The sequence below is a fragment of the Phodopus roborovskii genome, unplaced genomic scaffold (genome assembly GCF_943737965.1).
Source record: "Phodopus roborovskii unplaced genomic scaffold, PHOROB, whole genome shotgun sequence".
Classification (NCBI taxonomy): domain Eukaryota; kingdom Metazoa; phylum Chordata; class Mammalia; order Rodentia; family Cricetidae; genus Phodopus; species Phodopus roborovskii.
In genome coordinates this window covers 339,677-356,164 of record NW_026125902.1, presented here as the reverse complement: position 1 = coordinate 356,164, position 16,488 = coordinate 339,677, and the positions used below count along the sequence as shown (strand labels likewise).

Sequence of the window (16,488 nt, the reverse complement as noted above, 5' to 3'; positions counted from 1 at the left end):
CAGAGTGTTAAAGTCCATGATGGCAGACAGTGAAAGCAATAAAAGTTCCAAGATAATTAGATGGAATAAAAGATAGTCTTTTAAACAAATAGTGCTGAACAATTGGATATTCACATGCCAAAGAACGAAGCTGTACTCTTATCTCACGCCACATACAAAAATGGGAGCCCAAATGACTTGTTTAGAGGAAAAAGAAAAAGCACACACACAAATAAAAAACACAAAAGGAAAAACAAAACAAGCAAAAGACCAATAAGACAAAAAAATATAAGCAAAAACCCCACACTCAAACAAAACAACACATCCACAAGAAAGCAAAAATAAGCAAAAACCAAAACCCCACAGAGTTCATTTTGTGTAGGCGTGGGGCCTGCCCTGGTGAGTGGTTAAAAACAGTCAACACAGCTGAAGACAGAAGTGCTGCTTTTGAAAGTCATTTTTACAGGTTTGGCACTTGGACTGCAGTCTGGAAATGTGGGCTTTAGGAGGAATTATGTCAACACTGCAGTTTATGTATAACATCTGCTTTCTGCCTGGGTGTCTGGGGTTTTGGGATATGCCAGACAGCGGCTGTTTACATGACCAGTCCCAAACAAAGTCTCTGGGTTCTGTGTTGGCTGGTTAATTAATCAGCTACTCTGTTTAGCCACACTTCACTTATGCTGTAACATGGAGGGATTTTAGTGCATCCTATATGGCTCTGCTGTGGAAGGACTCTAGAATCTTGTGTGTTTCCATGAGCTTCAGCCAGTGTAACTTTTCTTTTGCTGATTTTGTTGTTTATCCTTTTGCTGCACTAAATCATACTTGTATGACTATATGATTAGTCCCGTGACTCCTAGTAAATTACTGAGGCTGGGGTTGTAATCATAGCCCCAAAGGTTAAGACTATTTTAATAAATTCTTTAAAATATAGTATTACAGTCCAAAGATAGCATTAAATTTTTGTGGTATTGATTTAGACAACAACTTCTTAGATACAAACGACATAAGAAAAAGTAAAAAACTGATCTGTTAAAACAGATGACTTATCTAGGCAGTGGTGGTACACCCCTTGAATCCCAGCACTTGGGAGGCAGAGGCAGGTGGATCTCTGTGAGTTCAAGGCCAGCCTGGTCTACACAGTGAGTTCTAGGACAGCCAAGGCTACACAGAGAAACCCTGTCTAGGGGAAAAAAAGCATAGAGGACTTTTGTTCTTCAAAGAACATCAGTAAGAATGAAACAGAAATCCACAGAAAGAGAAAATATATGCAAGTCACATTATTCTATAAGAATATTGTATTATTTAGAATATAAAAAGAGCTAGGTGGTGGTGGTAGCACAGGCCTTTCTTTAACCCCAGCACTCGGGAGGAAGAGGTAGTCACAGCTCTGTGAGTTCAAGGCCAGCCTGGTCTACAGAGTGAGTTCCAGGACAGGCTCTAAAGCTACAGAGAAACCCTGTACACACACACACACACACACACACACACACACACACACTCACACACACACACTAGAAACCCTGTACACACACACACACACACACACACACACTCACACACTCGTTGTAACCCAAAAATGTAAAAAGCCCAATTTAAAATGGGTAAAGACTCAGGGAAATGCAACTTAGAGCTATGTTGAGATTCCAAGTCATTGGCTAATTGAATAATTACTATTATTAACAAAACAAACACAGAGTGGTGGTGGTGGTAGTGGCAGAGGAGGGTGGCACAGGCCTTTAATCCCAGTACTCTGGAGGCAGAGTCAGGCAGAGGATGTCTCTGAGTACAAGGCCAGCCCGGTATATGCCGTGACTTATCCCTGGACAGCCAGGGATATACAGATAAACCCCATCTAAAAAGCAAACAACAAAAAAAAAAAAAAACCAAACAAACAATCAAAAAACCCAGTAACAAAACAAACAAAAAAGAAAGAGAAGAGAAAGTAATAAATAAATAAACAAACAAACAAATAAATTCTGGCTAGGATCTCGTGGGGGGGGTGGGGAACTTTTATTCACTTTAGCTACTATGGAAATCCTTGTGGCACCTTCTCAAAATATGGCAAAACACAACTACCATTTGACACAGCTACCATTTACCACTTCTGAGCATAACTAAAGGATTCTACATCCTACCACAAAGATTCTTGTAAAACCATGCTTATTGCTACTCTAGTAACCATAGAATGATAATGGGACCAACCTGTATGCCTACCAATTGATGAATGAATAATGAAAATGAACAATGGAACTTTGGACACAAAGAGAAACGAAATTACAAAAATTTTTAGGAAATAGATACAACTGGAAATTATTATATTAACAGAGGTAACCCAAACTCAAAATACAAATACTGCATGTTTTCTCTTACATGAATATATCCTACCTTTTAGTGTTTATAAGTAGATATGTGAACGTAAGTACTTTTATTAGGTATTTTTTTTCACAGCAATGGGAAATAGATCAGAGAGAAATGAAAATACATAGTTTTGGCTAGTTTTATGTAAACTTAACATAAGCTGAGTCATTTTGGAAGATGGACTCACAATTAAGAAAATGCTTTAGTAAGATTAGGCTAAAAGAAAGCCTATAGTGCATTTTCTTAATTAGTGATAAATGGGGAGGGCCCAGCCTATTATGGGTGGTGCTATCCCTGGGCAGGTGGTCCTGATGTAAGAAAGCAGGCTGAACAAGCCATGGGAAGAAAGCCAGTAAAGCAGCACTTTTCCCTGTCCTCTATATCAGATTCTGCTTCCAGGTTCCTGCCCTGTTTGACTTCTTGCTCTGACTTTCCTCAAGGATGCACTGTGATTGGATTGTGATGTAAACTAAAATAATTTTCTCTAAATTACTTTTGGACGTGATGTTTTAACATAGCAATAAATACCCTAAGACACACATTTATGTAAAAATCTGTACATAAAGGTTAATAGCAACATTGTGCATAAAACCATTCAGATGTCCATCAACTGATAAACAGATAAAGAGAATGTGGTATAACAATACTATGGTTACCATTCTACACTAAAAGGAATGAAATATCAATATGCATAACAATATAAAGAACCCTGGACAAATTATGCTAAATAAAGGAGGAAATTCATATGGTTAAAGTGATTATTTGACAGATTAGATTCAGAAATAAATACAAAATAAATGATTATGAAAACATTATCCAAGAAAATAACTTCCTTAATTTAATTTCCTAAATCACTAATGTTGTTGTCATTAACATGGAAATCACAAAGCTGGCCAACTCTTCCTTATTCGATGCAGGGTATTTGCTTAAAGTTAGTCAAAATATTATTTCCAACATCTCTCTTTGTTTGGCTCATATTTCTTCAGTTTGTGAGAAATTAAATCACAACTTGTTATGATTTAAATCAGACAAATGTATCTGACTAAAGTACATTATACATATAAGAAAATGCCATAGCCAAACTCATTTCATAGTTTAATATGTTCTAATAAAGTGGCAAAAACAAAAATCAAAGAAATTTAATGAAAAAAGAATCTTCTTAAATTGTGAGCTTCATTAAATCATTTCCATTTTATTCAATGCTGTATCTCCAGGGTATGACATAAAGTTGGCATTTACTTCACATTTCCTAAGTGAATTACTTCCCAGAAGACCTGCCACAACCGAGTAGCTTTGAAATTTAAAGTGCATACGAATCCCTAAAGAGCCTATTAGAACTGGGACCTAGCCCAGTCTTTCTGATTCAATATCACTAGGATACAGACCAAAATTTGGCTTTTCAAATTAATTCCAAACTGATGTTGATGCTGTCTAGTCCACTGTCTGATATACAGTGATGCACACTTGCATCAGTTCAAAGAATGAACATATACATAACAAAAACTTATCAAATTGATTATTTTTCTGAAATCGGACAGAAGCTGGAGTTGAACTTCCTTTCCTACCTTATTAGGAAAGAAACAGACCCATTAGACCCTTTATATGACATTGTTTTATAGTCATGTTAGTTCATGATCCATTTGTTTTAATTATTTGCTTCTTAGTTTTAGATTTATTTTACATTTATGAGTGCATGCCACAGGAGTACCTGAATGTTAAAGATAGCTGTGAACTACCATGTGGATACTGGGAATGGAACCCAGATTGTCTGCAAGAGCAATAATGTTCTTAAGCACTGAACCATTTCTCCAGCCTCCAATTTGTTTTCTTTTCTTTTTTGTTTTTGTATATAGCTAAATACTATGTTATGATTCATATAGCAGCATGTCAAAGTACTTGTGAATGAAACATGAGATAACGTAAGATTAGTTACCAGAAAGGACGGTGACATCACATCTATACCTGAGGGATGACCACCACTAGGCTATAAAAGAAATTGAGAAAATAAAATGTTTAAAGAGAGGCAAGGCAACCATTATTGGTTTTAAAAATGAGTAGTAGTATCACACTACAGACGATTTAAGTAATTACCCAGCATGTTATCATTAAAAAGCCAATGAAATAAGTTTACTCCAAATGCCTTGACAAAGGATAAAATAAGTAAAATCTCTGCCTAGAGATTAGAGTACTAGTAAGTGGCAGAGAAAAATGCAAAATGGCAAACAGGCAGTTAAGGATGAAAAGCAATGTTATAAAATAAAGTAATGACAGTCTAGGCTACCTATTCTCTAAATTATAGTTTTATCAATTTGGGCTCACTTGAAGACCCGTAGGTAATAAATACGTAGGAGAAAAAACACAAGTAGCTAAAAAAATAAAGGTCATGTTTAATCATCATATTCATGTAGCTGGCAATATGGACTTTGAGTTCCAATCATATAAAGCATTTATAAACAATACTGGATATCTATAAAAACTGTATTATGAGCTGGGTGTGATGGTGCATGCCTCTAATTCCACAACTCTGGGGCCAGAGGGAGGCAGATTTCTGTGAGTTCAGCCAGCCTGGTCCACAAAGCAAATTTCAGGAAGTCAGGCTACATAGAGCCCTTGTCACAAAAAAAAAAAAAAAAAAAAAAAACCAAACCCCCAAATATTATCATTCTCCACCACGACAAGGATCATTAACTAATCACATCAATGAACAGCTTTCAACACTGAAGTTGTCCTTTCCATTTTAAATAGTGAAAATGTTCAGAAAATTAAAATTTCCTGGCAAAAGCTGTAACATGAACACTTGTTTAAAAACAGAGTAGTTCCAGCTGGGCGGTGGTGGGGCACACCTTTGATCCCAGCACTTGGGAGGAAGACACAGGTGGATCTCTGTGAGTTTGAAGCCAGCCTGATCTATACAGATCCAGTTCTAGGACATGCTACAGAGAAACCCTGCCTCAGAAAAAAACAAACTAAGCAAGCAAGCAAACAAACACCACTCCCCCCCCCAAAAAAAAACAGTAACTTTTTTCTTTGGTATTTTTATTTTATGTATACATACATGTTTGTCTGTGTACCATATGCATACAGTGGCCATGGAGGCAAGAAAAAGTTTCCCTGGGACTGGAGTAACAGATGCTGTGAGCCATTATATGGGTGTTGGGAACTGAACCCGGGTTCTCTGGATGAGCAGCCAGTACTCTTAACCACTAAGCCATCTTTCCAGCATCATCACCTTATTCCAATCTTCCCTGTGTATAGTATATGAACTCCAAAGGATATTTAAGGAAAGTATTCAAGTTTCCTTCAAAAGTAGGCTTCAAGCACTGGCTTATTATCCTAAATGTTCTCAGAGCCTCCTTTAAAGAAACAAAACCTCCGTTTTGCCTCTTCTATCTAGGATGTTTTAATGTGAAGGCAGGAGATTTTAAGCCTTTTTAAAAAAGTGTTATTAATAACCACAGAAATGATCTCTGTAAGAACAGTCTTTAGGTCATAGGTCCTACAAGAGAACTTACTACTGTCATTTGTGTAAAATGACAGAGTATCAAACTGCCCCCTAATCTCATAGCAAGATTAAATCAAGAAGCTTCTTTTTACAGTAGATGGTAGTTAATATAGAGACCTGCATCTGGTCATCATGAAGAGAATACAAGACTGTGGAATTCTCAGTCCTAAATGGGACATCTGTATCACAGACCCTCAAGGCTCAGGGATCACGGCAGAAGAGGGAGTGGACAGATTTAAAGAGGACCACTGTGGAACAGTGTTTTCCAGAAATGACATGGCTGTTGCACACATGAACTCATACCATGCACAAAACCAAGTCAGCCAAAATCTAAGCATGGCTAGGGAGGGGCTCAGAGACTCCACTCCCAGATGAGGAGCTATTGGTAGTTGATGGCTGCTGGGGAAGCAAAGGGATGTGGCCCCTAAAAGGCTGATCATGCTTCAGTACACAGCATTACACCCATACAATGCTAGTAGGACCAAGAGGACTCAATGGGTTTGACAAAGCACATGAAGTTGTGTGGGAAAAGTAGAGAAGGCATTTAATTAGCACCTTCTCAACTTGGAGATCTTAAAATACTATGATTTCCCAGAATATTAAAAGATATTAGGTACTTCTTTTTATATTGCGATTCGCCATTTGTTATTGCTCACAGTGAAAGGAGGCTATAATATATTGTTTGGTGACTCCTATTGATTCCTAGTCCTGTGTAGATGTGTCTCATCTTCATATACAAGAATCATTCAATGGACCTCTCTTACACTCATAAGAAAGTCTGATTTTGTGATAAAATCTCATAAAACCATCCTGCCATTTATTTTTATGGTGTTTAGAATGAAATCCAGGGCTTTGTACATGTTAACCCTCCCCCCAAAAAGATTAATAAAATAAAGCCTTCACCTACCTTTTTTTGGGGGGGGGTTGAGTTTCTTGGGTTGTTTTTTTTTTTTTTTTTATGAGACTTTCTCTGTGTAGCTCTGGCTGTCCTGGTATCACTATGTAGATCACGCTGGCCTTGAACTCACAAACATCTGTCTGTTTCTGCCTCCCAAGCTGGGAATAAAGGTGTGTGCTACCATGGCCTGGCCTATCTATTTATTTTCTTTTTAATTTCTGAAAAACTAACATATTTTTTAAATTTTGTGTCTATGTATGTATTTTCTGCATGTGTAGTATGTGTGTGCCTGGTGCCCATAGAACCAAAAGAGGACATCTGATCCCCGGAACTACAGGTAAGGACAGGTGTGAGCCACCATGTATATAATGAGAACTGAATCTCTGTCCTCCACAAAGGCAGCATGTGTTCTTAACCACTGAGACATCTCTCTAGCCCCATTTTTTTTTAAAAAAAGATTTATTCGTATTTTATGTGTATGAGTGTTTTGCCTGTATGTATGTCTGTGTACCACATGCATGCAGTGGAAGACAGCACCAAATCTCCTGGAACTGGACTTACAGACTGTTGTGAGCCACCATGTGGGTGCTGAAAGACAAAACTAGGTTCTCTGCAAGAGCAACAGGTGTTCCTAATTGCTGATCTACCTCCCCAGCTAGTTATTCTCCTATATTGGTTGTGAGCATAGCCTTTAACTGCTGAGCCATCACTCCAGCCCCCCAGCTACCTATTCTCAAAAGCCATAAGTCTGTTGGAATAATGGAACTCAGGGCATCAGTTTCTTGTTATCTGTTGCCAGCTACAATCTTCCTAAAATTAAGTCATTTGACCAGAAAAAAAGGAAAGCAACAAACAGTTGTTATGAAGGAGATTCCATGGTTTGTTATTACTTGTGGAAAGCTCTTAAGATCATGCATGCTATATGGAATTAAAGGCTTTAAAACTCTTTGTTGTTTCACCTGATTCTCAGTAGAGATAGACAGCCTATGAAATTCCACCTGAAAAATAAATGGTTCAAGTTATTCTGTGGATATGAAACAAAATAAATTAGTACAACAACGTCTGATTATAAAAGGGTAAGTAAAGGTCAGTCAATGTTAAAAGACCTCTAATTGTTTCACCTGATTTTCAGGAGAGATAGACAGTCTACGAAATTCCACCTGAAAAAAAATAAATGGTTCAAGTTATACTCAGGGTATTAAACTAAATTAATTATTCTAAAAAAGTCTGACTCCAAAATGATGTTTTAGTTTTGATTTTGTTTTTGGACAGCATCTGCAGTATTTCAGACAGGCCTCCATCTTGCTTTATAGCTGAGGCTGCAGGGCATTGACATCTTGATCCTCCAATTTCTATTCCTGCATGCAGGGATACAGGCATGCACCATCATATCCAGCTAACAATATTAATTATGACCACCTCAGTAATTTTTAAGGCTATATCTTACCTGCTTTATCTCACTTTTTAACTGCATGATTCCAGTTCGTTCTGTTTTTGTTGCTCCAACAGCACCAATCTCATGGATGGAAATGGCAGGACTCACATTTGAGTCAGTGGGACGAACTGTATAGAGTAAGAGATCAAAGACAAAAGAATAACCTGTCTAATCTTCTCTACTGTGTTAAAAGACTTAAATGTGCATCTTTTGTTTTTAATTAAAAAAAAAACTAGTATAACCTTGCTATTTTGAGTGTGGTTCTTGGACCAGTACCATCAAGCACCACAGGGCCCATATCAGGCCTACTAATTCAGAGTCTGCATTTTACAAGCACCCCCAGCCTCAGGAGTAGCATTTTCTAATTTTAAAAGGTTGATTTTTAAATTATTTTTATTTGTGTGTTGTATTTGTGTGTGTGTGTGTGTGTGTGTGTGTGTGTGTGTGTGTGTGTGTGCGTGTGCATACACAAATATATGCCACATATATACAGAAGAGGGAGTTGGGTTCCATGAAGCTGGAGTTACTCTACATAAGTAGGAACTGAACTTGGATCCTCTGGATGAGTTTAAGTACTTTTGGCCACTGTACTGTCTCTTCAGCTCCTGCTTTCTAAGTTTTGTGGGGAGTGGAGGAAGTCCTCAGTGAATGAAGTCCTGAGTGGATATGAACTGTTGGCACTGGCATGGCCACATCAAGGACTCCAATGCCCTGGCCTCACGGGTGTGTGTAGCAAATCATTCCCCAGGTGAGGTTCAGAGAGACAGCAAAACCTTCCTTGGTGATCTGAGTGTGAATATTGATAGTGTGTGCAGAAAATGTCCAACTTACTTGAACTGAGAAGTAGGTTATTGCATGTCAGAAGCCATGCAGCCCAGTCTTGGATCAGCATATGACTACTTGTCCAATGGGTCTCCACAGGGCAAGGCACCCGTGGAAAAGACTCTCACTTGACAAGTACTAGCAGTCCACAGGACATCATAGTAATTTGCAAAATTCATGCAGCTTGAAGACTCTTTTCTCTTTCATTTTATTGCTGATTCTTTGGGAAGTTTTTAGTTTTATTTTGTCAGTCACACAAGCAGCAGCTGTAATTTTCCCCGGAAGTTCTGTTCTTTCTCCAGTATTTTCCCCTAAGATTCAACAGGGGGCTAATGTTTCTCAAATTACTTATCTGGAATTACTAACTCCAACTCCTAATCTTGGAAACTTTTTTGATTCAATAGAGGCAGTTGGGTACATATGAGGAAACAACACTTGGAGCATTAACCATGTCTCACAGTTCTGAAAAGGAAAGTAAGGCATGTGTACACAGAACAGGGGAAAAGCCCCAGGAATACACATAGTGTCAACTGTTGAGAGTAAGTTCCCTGGACGCCAAGCATATAGAATCAATGACAGGATCTAGTATGATCCAATGGGGAAAAGGTAATGTAAAATATGGGATGGATGGGTCAATTTTTACCACACATAGGCGCTTATATTGGTGTAGTGGGATGGGAAAAGAGTGCCTTATCAAAGTCTGCCCTTTACAGAGACTGAGGCATGTGACCCTCTTGTAGACAAGGGAACTGAATAAAAGCCTATTTTACAGACATGAAAGTCTTGTCTGCATTTGAATATTGTTTTCCTTAAAGCACTATTCTCCTGTCTATTACCATTTAATGTTGTAATTCCAAGTAGCTGCCAGCTGACGTAAGTGCTTCAAGAACAGGGTGTGTCTGGCTTGATATTTAGTTAAGGCCCCCAAAATGCTGAACTCTATGTCTATAGAATAAGGTTATGCAGGGGGTTGAAAAATGTATTTGGGGAAGCATAAAGAGGAACAATGGGGCTTTCATAATGATCACAATGTATTCATTAAATCACGATGTAAATTTTAAAGTAACAATATAAGTCAATAATAAAAATATTCATGTACCATTTGTAAGGAAAAAACTCTGTTTAAGTATAAATAAAGATGGCCTGAGCTATTTGGGGCCACTTGAATGCAATCCGCTTGGTGATTAGAAGTTTTCCTTGCACCAACACTCCTTCTGTTCCTCAGGACGACCTGAGCCCGAGCTGAGGCTGGACCCCAGCAATTGCACACAGCTGAACAAGGAGACAGCTTTAGCTAATCTCCTTTGGATGCTGTGGTTTCTGCATCAGAGCCCAATCCACTTATTTCAGCTTTTCTGTATGTCTGTACACATTTGTCTTTTCTTTGCTCCCTCACCAACACAGTCAGATCTGTTCCTGCAAGCTACTCAAAAGACTTTAAAACCAAAACAAAACATACTAAAGTCTGGCCATTCCTCCTTGAAAAAATAACCTAAGATAATTAATTGAATGCAGGAGATAATCCTTTTTTATAAACTTTGTTAGGTTCTTGTTCTCCTTCTTTAGGTATACAGCGTAAATATGCTGCAAAGCCCCAAAGAACACACTGAGTTTGATTGACACATGCTCTATGTATGTACTAAAATAATGCTTTTAAACTTGGTGATATATAAAATTAACACCTGTTAATAAAAATATAAAAAGCGCATATGAAGATTAGCTTGTGGCCAGGTGGTGGTGACACATGTCTTTAATGCCAGCACTCAGGAGGCAGAGGCAGGCTGATCTCTGTGAGAGTCCAACCTTTTCTACAGAGAGAGTTCCAGGACAGAGCTACAGAGAAATCCTGTCTTGAAAACATCCCATCCAAAAAAGATTAGCTTGTGGTGACAGACTCTTAGAGGTACAAGAATTTAGGGTTGAAAGGATACAGTGGATAAGTCACAACCACAAACATACATATACACCGTAATATTATCAATTTTACTGAGTTACCCCCAATTTGAATACAATAAAGATTCAGAGTGGGTTTTTAGTTGTCCTCCTGACTTAGGATAATGAAAGGTAATTTACTACATAGTTAAAAAGGAAATGTGAGGGTAAGATGGCTCAGCAGGTGCAAGCACTTGCTACCAAGTCTGATGTCCTGAGTTCAATTCCTGGGACACACATGGTGGAAGGAAAGAACCAACTCCTACAAGTTGTCCTCTTACCTCCACACATGTGCTGTGGTAACCCTGCCCCAATAACACAGGCAGACAATCAATAAATAAATGTAAATACAAATTTTAATGAATTGTGATAGCTATTAATCTACTTGTATCATTTAAGGAAAAAGATGAGTTACATATATGTTTATGTTACCAAATCTTTTCAAAAGGTGGTGTGTGTGTTTGTGTGTGTGTGAGAGACAGGAGAGAGAGAGTGGGGGGGACCTGTCTGTCATGGTATGCATGTAGAGGTCAGAGAAGAACCTTGAGTGATGGTCCTTGACTTCTACCGTGTTTGAGATAGGGTTTCTCTTGTTCAATGCTTCATGTGTCAGGCTAGCTGGCTCGCAAGCTTTTGAGATTATCTGTTTCTGTTTCCATCTCTGTCTCCCATCTCCCCATAGGAGTGTTCTGGTTAGTTTCTTTTCATCAATTTAAGAGAAACTACAGTTATGTGAGAAGAGGGAACTTCAATTGAGATAATGTTTCCATCAGAATGGCCAGTAGGTAAGTCTGTCAGGGCAGTTTTTCTTTATTTTATAATAATTTTTATTTAAATTTGAAATAAGCTTGTTTTACATGTCAATCCCAATTCCACCACCAACTTTCATCCCATCCCCTTTCTGCTCCCCAGGGAGGGTGAGGCCTTCCATGGGGAGTCTTCAAAGTCTGTCATCATTTGGAAAAGGGACCAGACCCTCCGCCATGTGTCTAGGCTGAGAAAATATCCTTCTATGTGGAATGGACTCCCAAAGTCCATTTGTACACTAGGGATAAATAAGATCCACTATCAGCGGTCCCATAGACTGCCCACATTCAGGGGGTCTGGGTCAGTCCTATGCTGGTTTCCCAGCTATCAGTCTGGGGTGCATAAGCTCCCCCTTGTTCAGGTCAGCTCTTTCTCAGGGTTTCTCCAGCCTAGTTTTGACCCCTTTGCTCATCACTCCTCCCTCTCTGTAACTGGATTCCAGGAGTTCAGCTCAGTGTGGTGTGGGTGTCTGCTTCTGCTTCCATCAGCTACCGGATGAAGGCTCTAGGTAGTCATCAATCTCATTATCACGGAAGGGCATTTAAAGCAGCCTCTCCACTATTGCTTAGATTGTTAGTTGGGGTCATCCTTGTGGATCTCTGAACATTCCCTAGTGCCAGATTTCTCTTTAAACCTATTAACAGCTCCCTCTATTGTGGTATCTCTTTTCTTGCTCTCCTCTTCTTTCCCTGACTCAATCTTCCTGCTCCCTCATGTTCTCCTCTCCCCTCTTCTTCTCCCCTTCTCTCTCTCCTAAACCCCACCCCATCCTCCCAATTTGCTCAGATCTTGTACCTTTCCCTTTCTCTGGTGGACCATTTTTGTCTCTCTTAGGCTCCTTCTTGTTTCCTAGTTTCTCTGGGTTTGTGGATTGTAGGCTGGTGATTCTTTGCTCTATGTCTATAATCCATACATGAGTGAGTACATACCGAATTCCTCTTTTTGTGACTGGGTTACCTCACTCAGGATGGTTTCTTCTAGTTCCATTCATTTGCTCTCAGGTTAGTTTTGAGATTAATGATTCCTGTGGGAAGGCCCAGGACATTGTGGGCAAGTGGTCCTAGGTGGCATGGAGAACTAACTGAGTGAGCCATGAGGCACAAGCCAGTTGAGTATCATCCCTCCATGGCCTCCACTTCAGTTCCTGCTGTCCTGGAGTTCTCGCTTTTGCTTCACTCAGGGATGGACTGTGACCAGACATGGAAGCCAAATAAAGCCATCCTTCCCCAAGTTGCTTTTGGCCATGGTGCATACCACATCAATAAAAGCAAATGAGTACAGGGGTGAGCTGGGTTACAGACACAAGCTACTGAGCCCAGCTTTTCTATAGGCACTATCACTTTACCCACTGAGCTTTCTCCCCCCCACTCCAAAACCCAAACTCAACTTTTTCTTTTAGTTTTCAAATCTTGTTCCAAAAGATAGCTTTACTTTTAAATGTTTTATTTATTCAGGTTTTGTTTATTTGGGGGGCTAAATGCCCCTCCAATAGAAGAAAAGCACTGTAAAACTGAGAATTAAAACAAAATATAAGTTCAATGCTTGGGTCTTACCACTTCGTTCCACTCCAAACTCTTTGCCACTGAGAATGTGATGCAGGAGGTTCTTCATGGCTGAAGGACTCAGATTCATCAGGCTCTCTGTGGCTTCTTCAGCTAATGAACAGAAATTCGGGCAAAAGAATTCTAATTTGCATACCATATGTTCCTTATTTTTGATTTTCTCCTTAAAACAGGCTCTCACTGTGTAGCCTACACTAGTCTTAAATTTGCCATCTTTCTGCCTCAGTCTGTAAAATGACAGAGTTGCAGACATACGTGACCACACTTGGTTTGCTCCTTTGGATGTGCCCTCTCCTCTCTCTAAGATGGGGATTAGACCCTCTATTTCCTTTCATAGGATTTCTAAGTCACTTACTTCAGAAGATGTAATTAGAGAGTAAATTTATAACACCATACACGTGGTTATTCATACAGCATTAGAATTTTAATTATTAAAGAACTGACTAGATTAGCTAGCCCACTAGTTTCTTCTTCATCCTATTTCCACGTTGCTGGCTAACTCCACAAGTTTTTATTTGAAGCTGAGAAGAATGAAGGATAATAAGAGAAGTAAAAACATTCAGAGAACAGCAATGAATGTTCATGCACACACTCCAAAGTTCTCAGTGTATATGATTAAAAGAGAATAGAGGCAAGTCTGTGGTTTATTAAGAATACTGAGGTACTCCCTTCAGCAGCACATATGCTAAAAATGGAATGATACAAGAAGATTAGCATGGCCTTTAGGCAAGGATGACATGCAAATTCATGAAGTGTTCCATATTTTTATATATATACCTTTTGTGCACCAGGCATGGTGACACCTCTCTATAATATAAATACTCTGGAGGTAAAGGCAGGAGAATCACAAATGCATGCATACCTGAGCTACATAAGAATATCTCAAATTTTAAAAATATAGACTATATTTACCTATTTCATTAATATGGGTGTTTTCCCTGCATGTATTTCTATGTATCACATGCATGTAATGTTCAAGGAAGCCAGAAGAGGGCGGTAAATTTCTGGGACTGGAATTAAGATGGCTGTTAGTCACCATGTGAGTGATAGGATTCAAACTCAGATTCTCTGAAATAGGAGCCAGTGCTTTTAATTGCTGAGCCATCTTTCCAGCCCTTCAGAGAAAAATGTAAGTCCATATGCGGAGGTGGAGAGATGGCTAAGTGGTTCTCAGTGCATACTGCTCTTGTAGAGGATGTGAGTTAAGTTCCCAGCATCTATGTCAGATGGCTCATAACTCAACCATCTTTAACTCCAGTTCCAAGGAATCTGATAACCCCTGAACTACACAGAAACCTGTACTCACATATGCACACACAGACATGCAAATATACACATAATTAAAAATAAATAATTTTTAAAAAGCCATTTTGAGAAATTTAAGTGAAACAAGTTTTAGTTTTAATTTTGCAACTGTGATTATATTTTCTATGCCATCTCTAGTTCCTCAAATTTTGTCGTTCTTGTTGAAACTTTTTTAATGAAAAAAAGTTATGCTATGGGAATCTGTCCCATAACACAACCCTCTTATAGTTTAGGCATGTTTAACTCACATGTAGTTAAGCATAGCTATAAATATGTCCTGATACAAAACTATAAACCTATTTACAGTTTTTGGAGACATGGTATCAGCATATAGGCCTATGTAATCCAGGTTAGACTCAAATTCACAAATTAAAGGCATGCAACTGTGGATTGTTTTTTGTGTTGTTTTGTTTTGTTTTTGAGATGGGGTGTATTCTGTGTAGTCATAGCTGCCCTGGAACTTGCTCTGTATACCATACTGGCCTCAAACTTAGAGATCTGTCTGCTTCTGCCTCCCAAGTACAGGAATTAAAGGCGTGTGTCACTACTATCCAGCCCTCCTCCTTCTTCTTCTTCTTTTTTTTTTTTTTTAGGCAGGGTTTCTCTATAAACCAGTCTGTCTTCAAAGTCACAGAGGTCCACCTGCCTCTGCCTCCTGGGTGCTGGGATTAAAGGCATGTGCCACCACTACCTAGAATTTTTTTCAAAATTCAATTAATGCTCCTCAAGCACAAACTTAATAGGTGACAAATGTTGTGTAGCCCGATCAAGGTTGGAAACATCTGTGGGACAGCTCTTCTGTATAGCTTCCTCAGGTCCCAATATTTTCCTAACTAAATATGTTACGTTGACAAACCTATGAATAATTATCAAGTCTTATTTGTTGTGAAATATTTCACGGTGAAGATGTATCTTTTCCAAGGCTTGGTTTAATAAAGAGTCAAATAGCCAATAGCTAGGCAGGCAGGAAGAGGTTAGTTGGGACTTTTGGGGACAAAGAGGACTCTGGGAAGAAGAAAGGTGGAGTCAACAGCCAGACACAGAGGAAGTAGGATAAACAGTAAGGAGATGAGGTAATGAGCCTCATGGAAGAACGGAAGATTAAAAACTACGGGTTAATTTAAGTTATAAGAAGTAGCTGGAACAAGCCTAAGCTAAGGCCCAGCTTTCAAAATTAATAATAAGTCTCTGGGTTGTTTGTAGGCAGGCAGTCCTGATGAGAAAGTACTACTATACTTGTTAGGTAAGTACTAATAAAAATTCTTCCTTGTTTGATCATGGTGCTGACAGACCATTGAGACTATGATGCACTACTTAGTAACTCACACTTATGTCCAGAAGCTTCCTTCTTTCCATCGGAACTCAACACAGTTTGCCAATCTCTAAAGCCCCTGAGGTGTCGGGAAGAAGTTAGCTAAAAGGACTTGGTTAAGAAGTATATGGAATGTAGAGTCCTCAGGAAGTGACATTTTAAAGTTGTTGAAGCAGTATACAAATACGCCATCTTTTTGCTAACTTAGTTACTGACTGACAAACACAACTTCTAAGCTAAGGATATATAAATTGTACCTTCCTTTCCCTCCTGATTCCAAACTCCATGGATCTGGACTAGAAGTGGATTCCACCTAAAATTAGTTACTAAATTAAATAAATACCTGAGCACCGAAGAGAGTGGGCCAATTCTGTTGCCATAACTTGTATGATTAGACCAATTCGAAGTCGGAACATTTCAGCAAAGAGGCCGGGCTGAGTTCTCATATACATGGCAAGATATACCATTATTTCCTGTGTACAGAAGGGACACACACACAAAAAAACTTGTAGCATGGGTTTCATAAGGTCTGTTTTGTTGTCTTTGTAAATTGTCAGGTAAATTAAAAAC

At 38.9% G+C, this 16,488-nt stretch overlaps 1 protein-coding gene and 1 non-coding gene across 4 annotated transcripts in view; one reads left to right on the top strand and one right to left on the bottom strand.

Moving 5' to 3' along the window:
- The window catches only part of Phka1 (phosphorylase kinase regulatory subunit alpha 1), a 141,177-nt gene that overhangs the window by 24,483 nt on the left and 100,206 nt on the right, over positions 1-16,488 (bottom strand). For 2 of the 3 annotated variants that reach the window (XM_051178933.1, XM_051178935.1), the window contains 6 exons: positions 16,262-16,391; positions 13,293-13,394; positions 8,191-8,306; positions 7,865-7,903; positions 7,703-7,741; positions 4,277-4,327 (listed from right to left, as the gene is read on the bottom strand). In XM_051178933.1, coding sequence (XP_051034890.1) covers positions 4,277-4,327; positions 7,703-7,741; positions 7,865-7,903; positions 8,191-8,306; positions 13,293-13,394; positions 16,262-16,391 — 477 coding nt within the window. The remainder of the gene's footprint in view (positions 1-4,276; positions 4,328-7,702; positions 7,742-7,864; positions 7,904-8,190; positions 8,307-13,292; positions 13,395-16,261; positions 16,392-16,488) is intronic. The other variant, XM_051178934.1, reaches the window with a different exon arrangement.
- On the top strand, positions 13,963-14,068 carry LOC127217945 (U6 spliceosomal RNA). Its single transcript, XR_007834129.1, has one exon. It is a non-coding gene; the product is annotated as a U6 spliceosomal RNA (small nuclear RNA).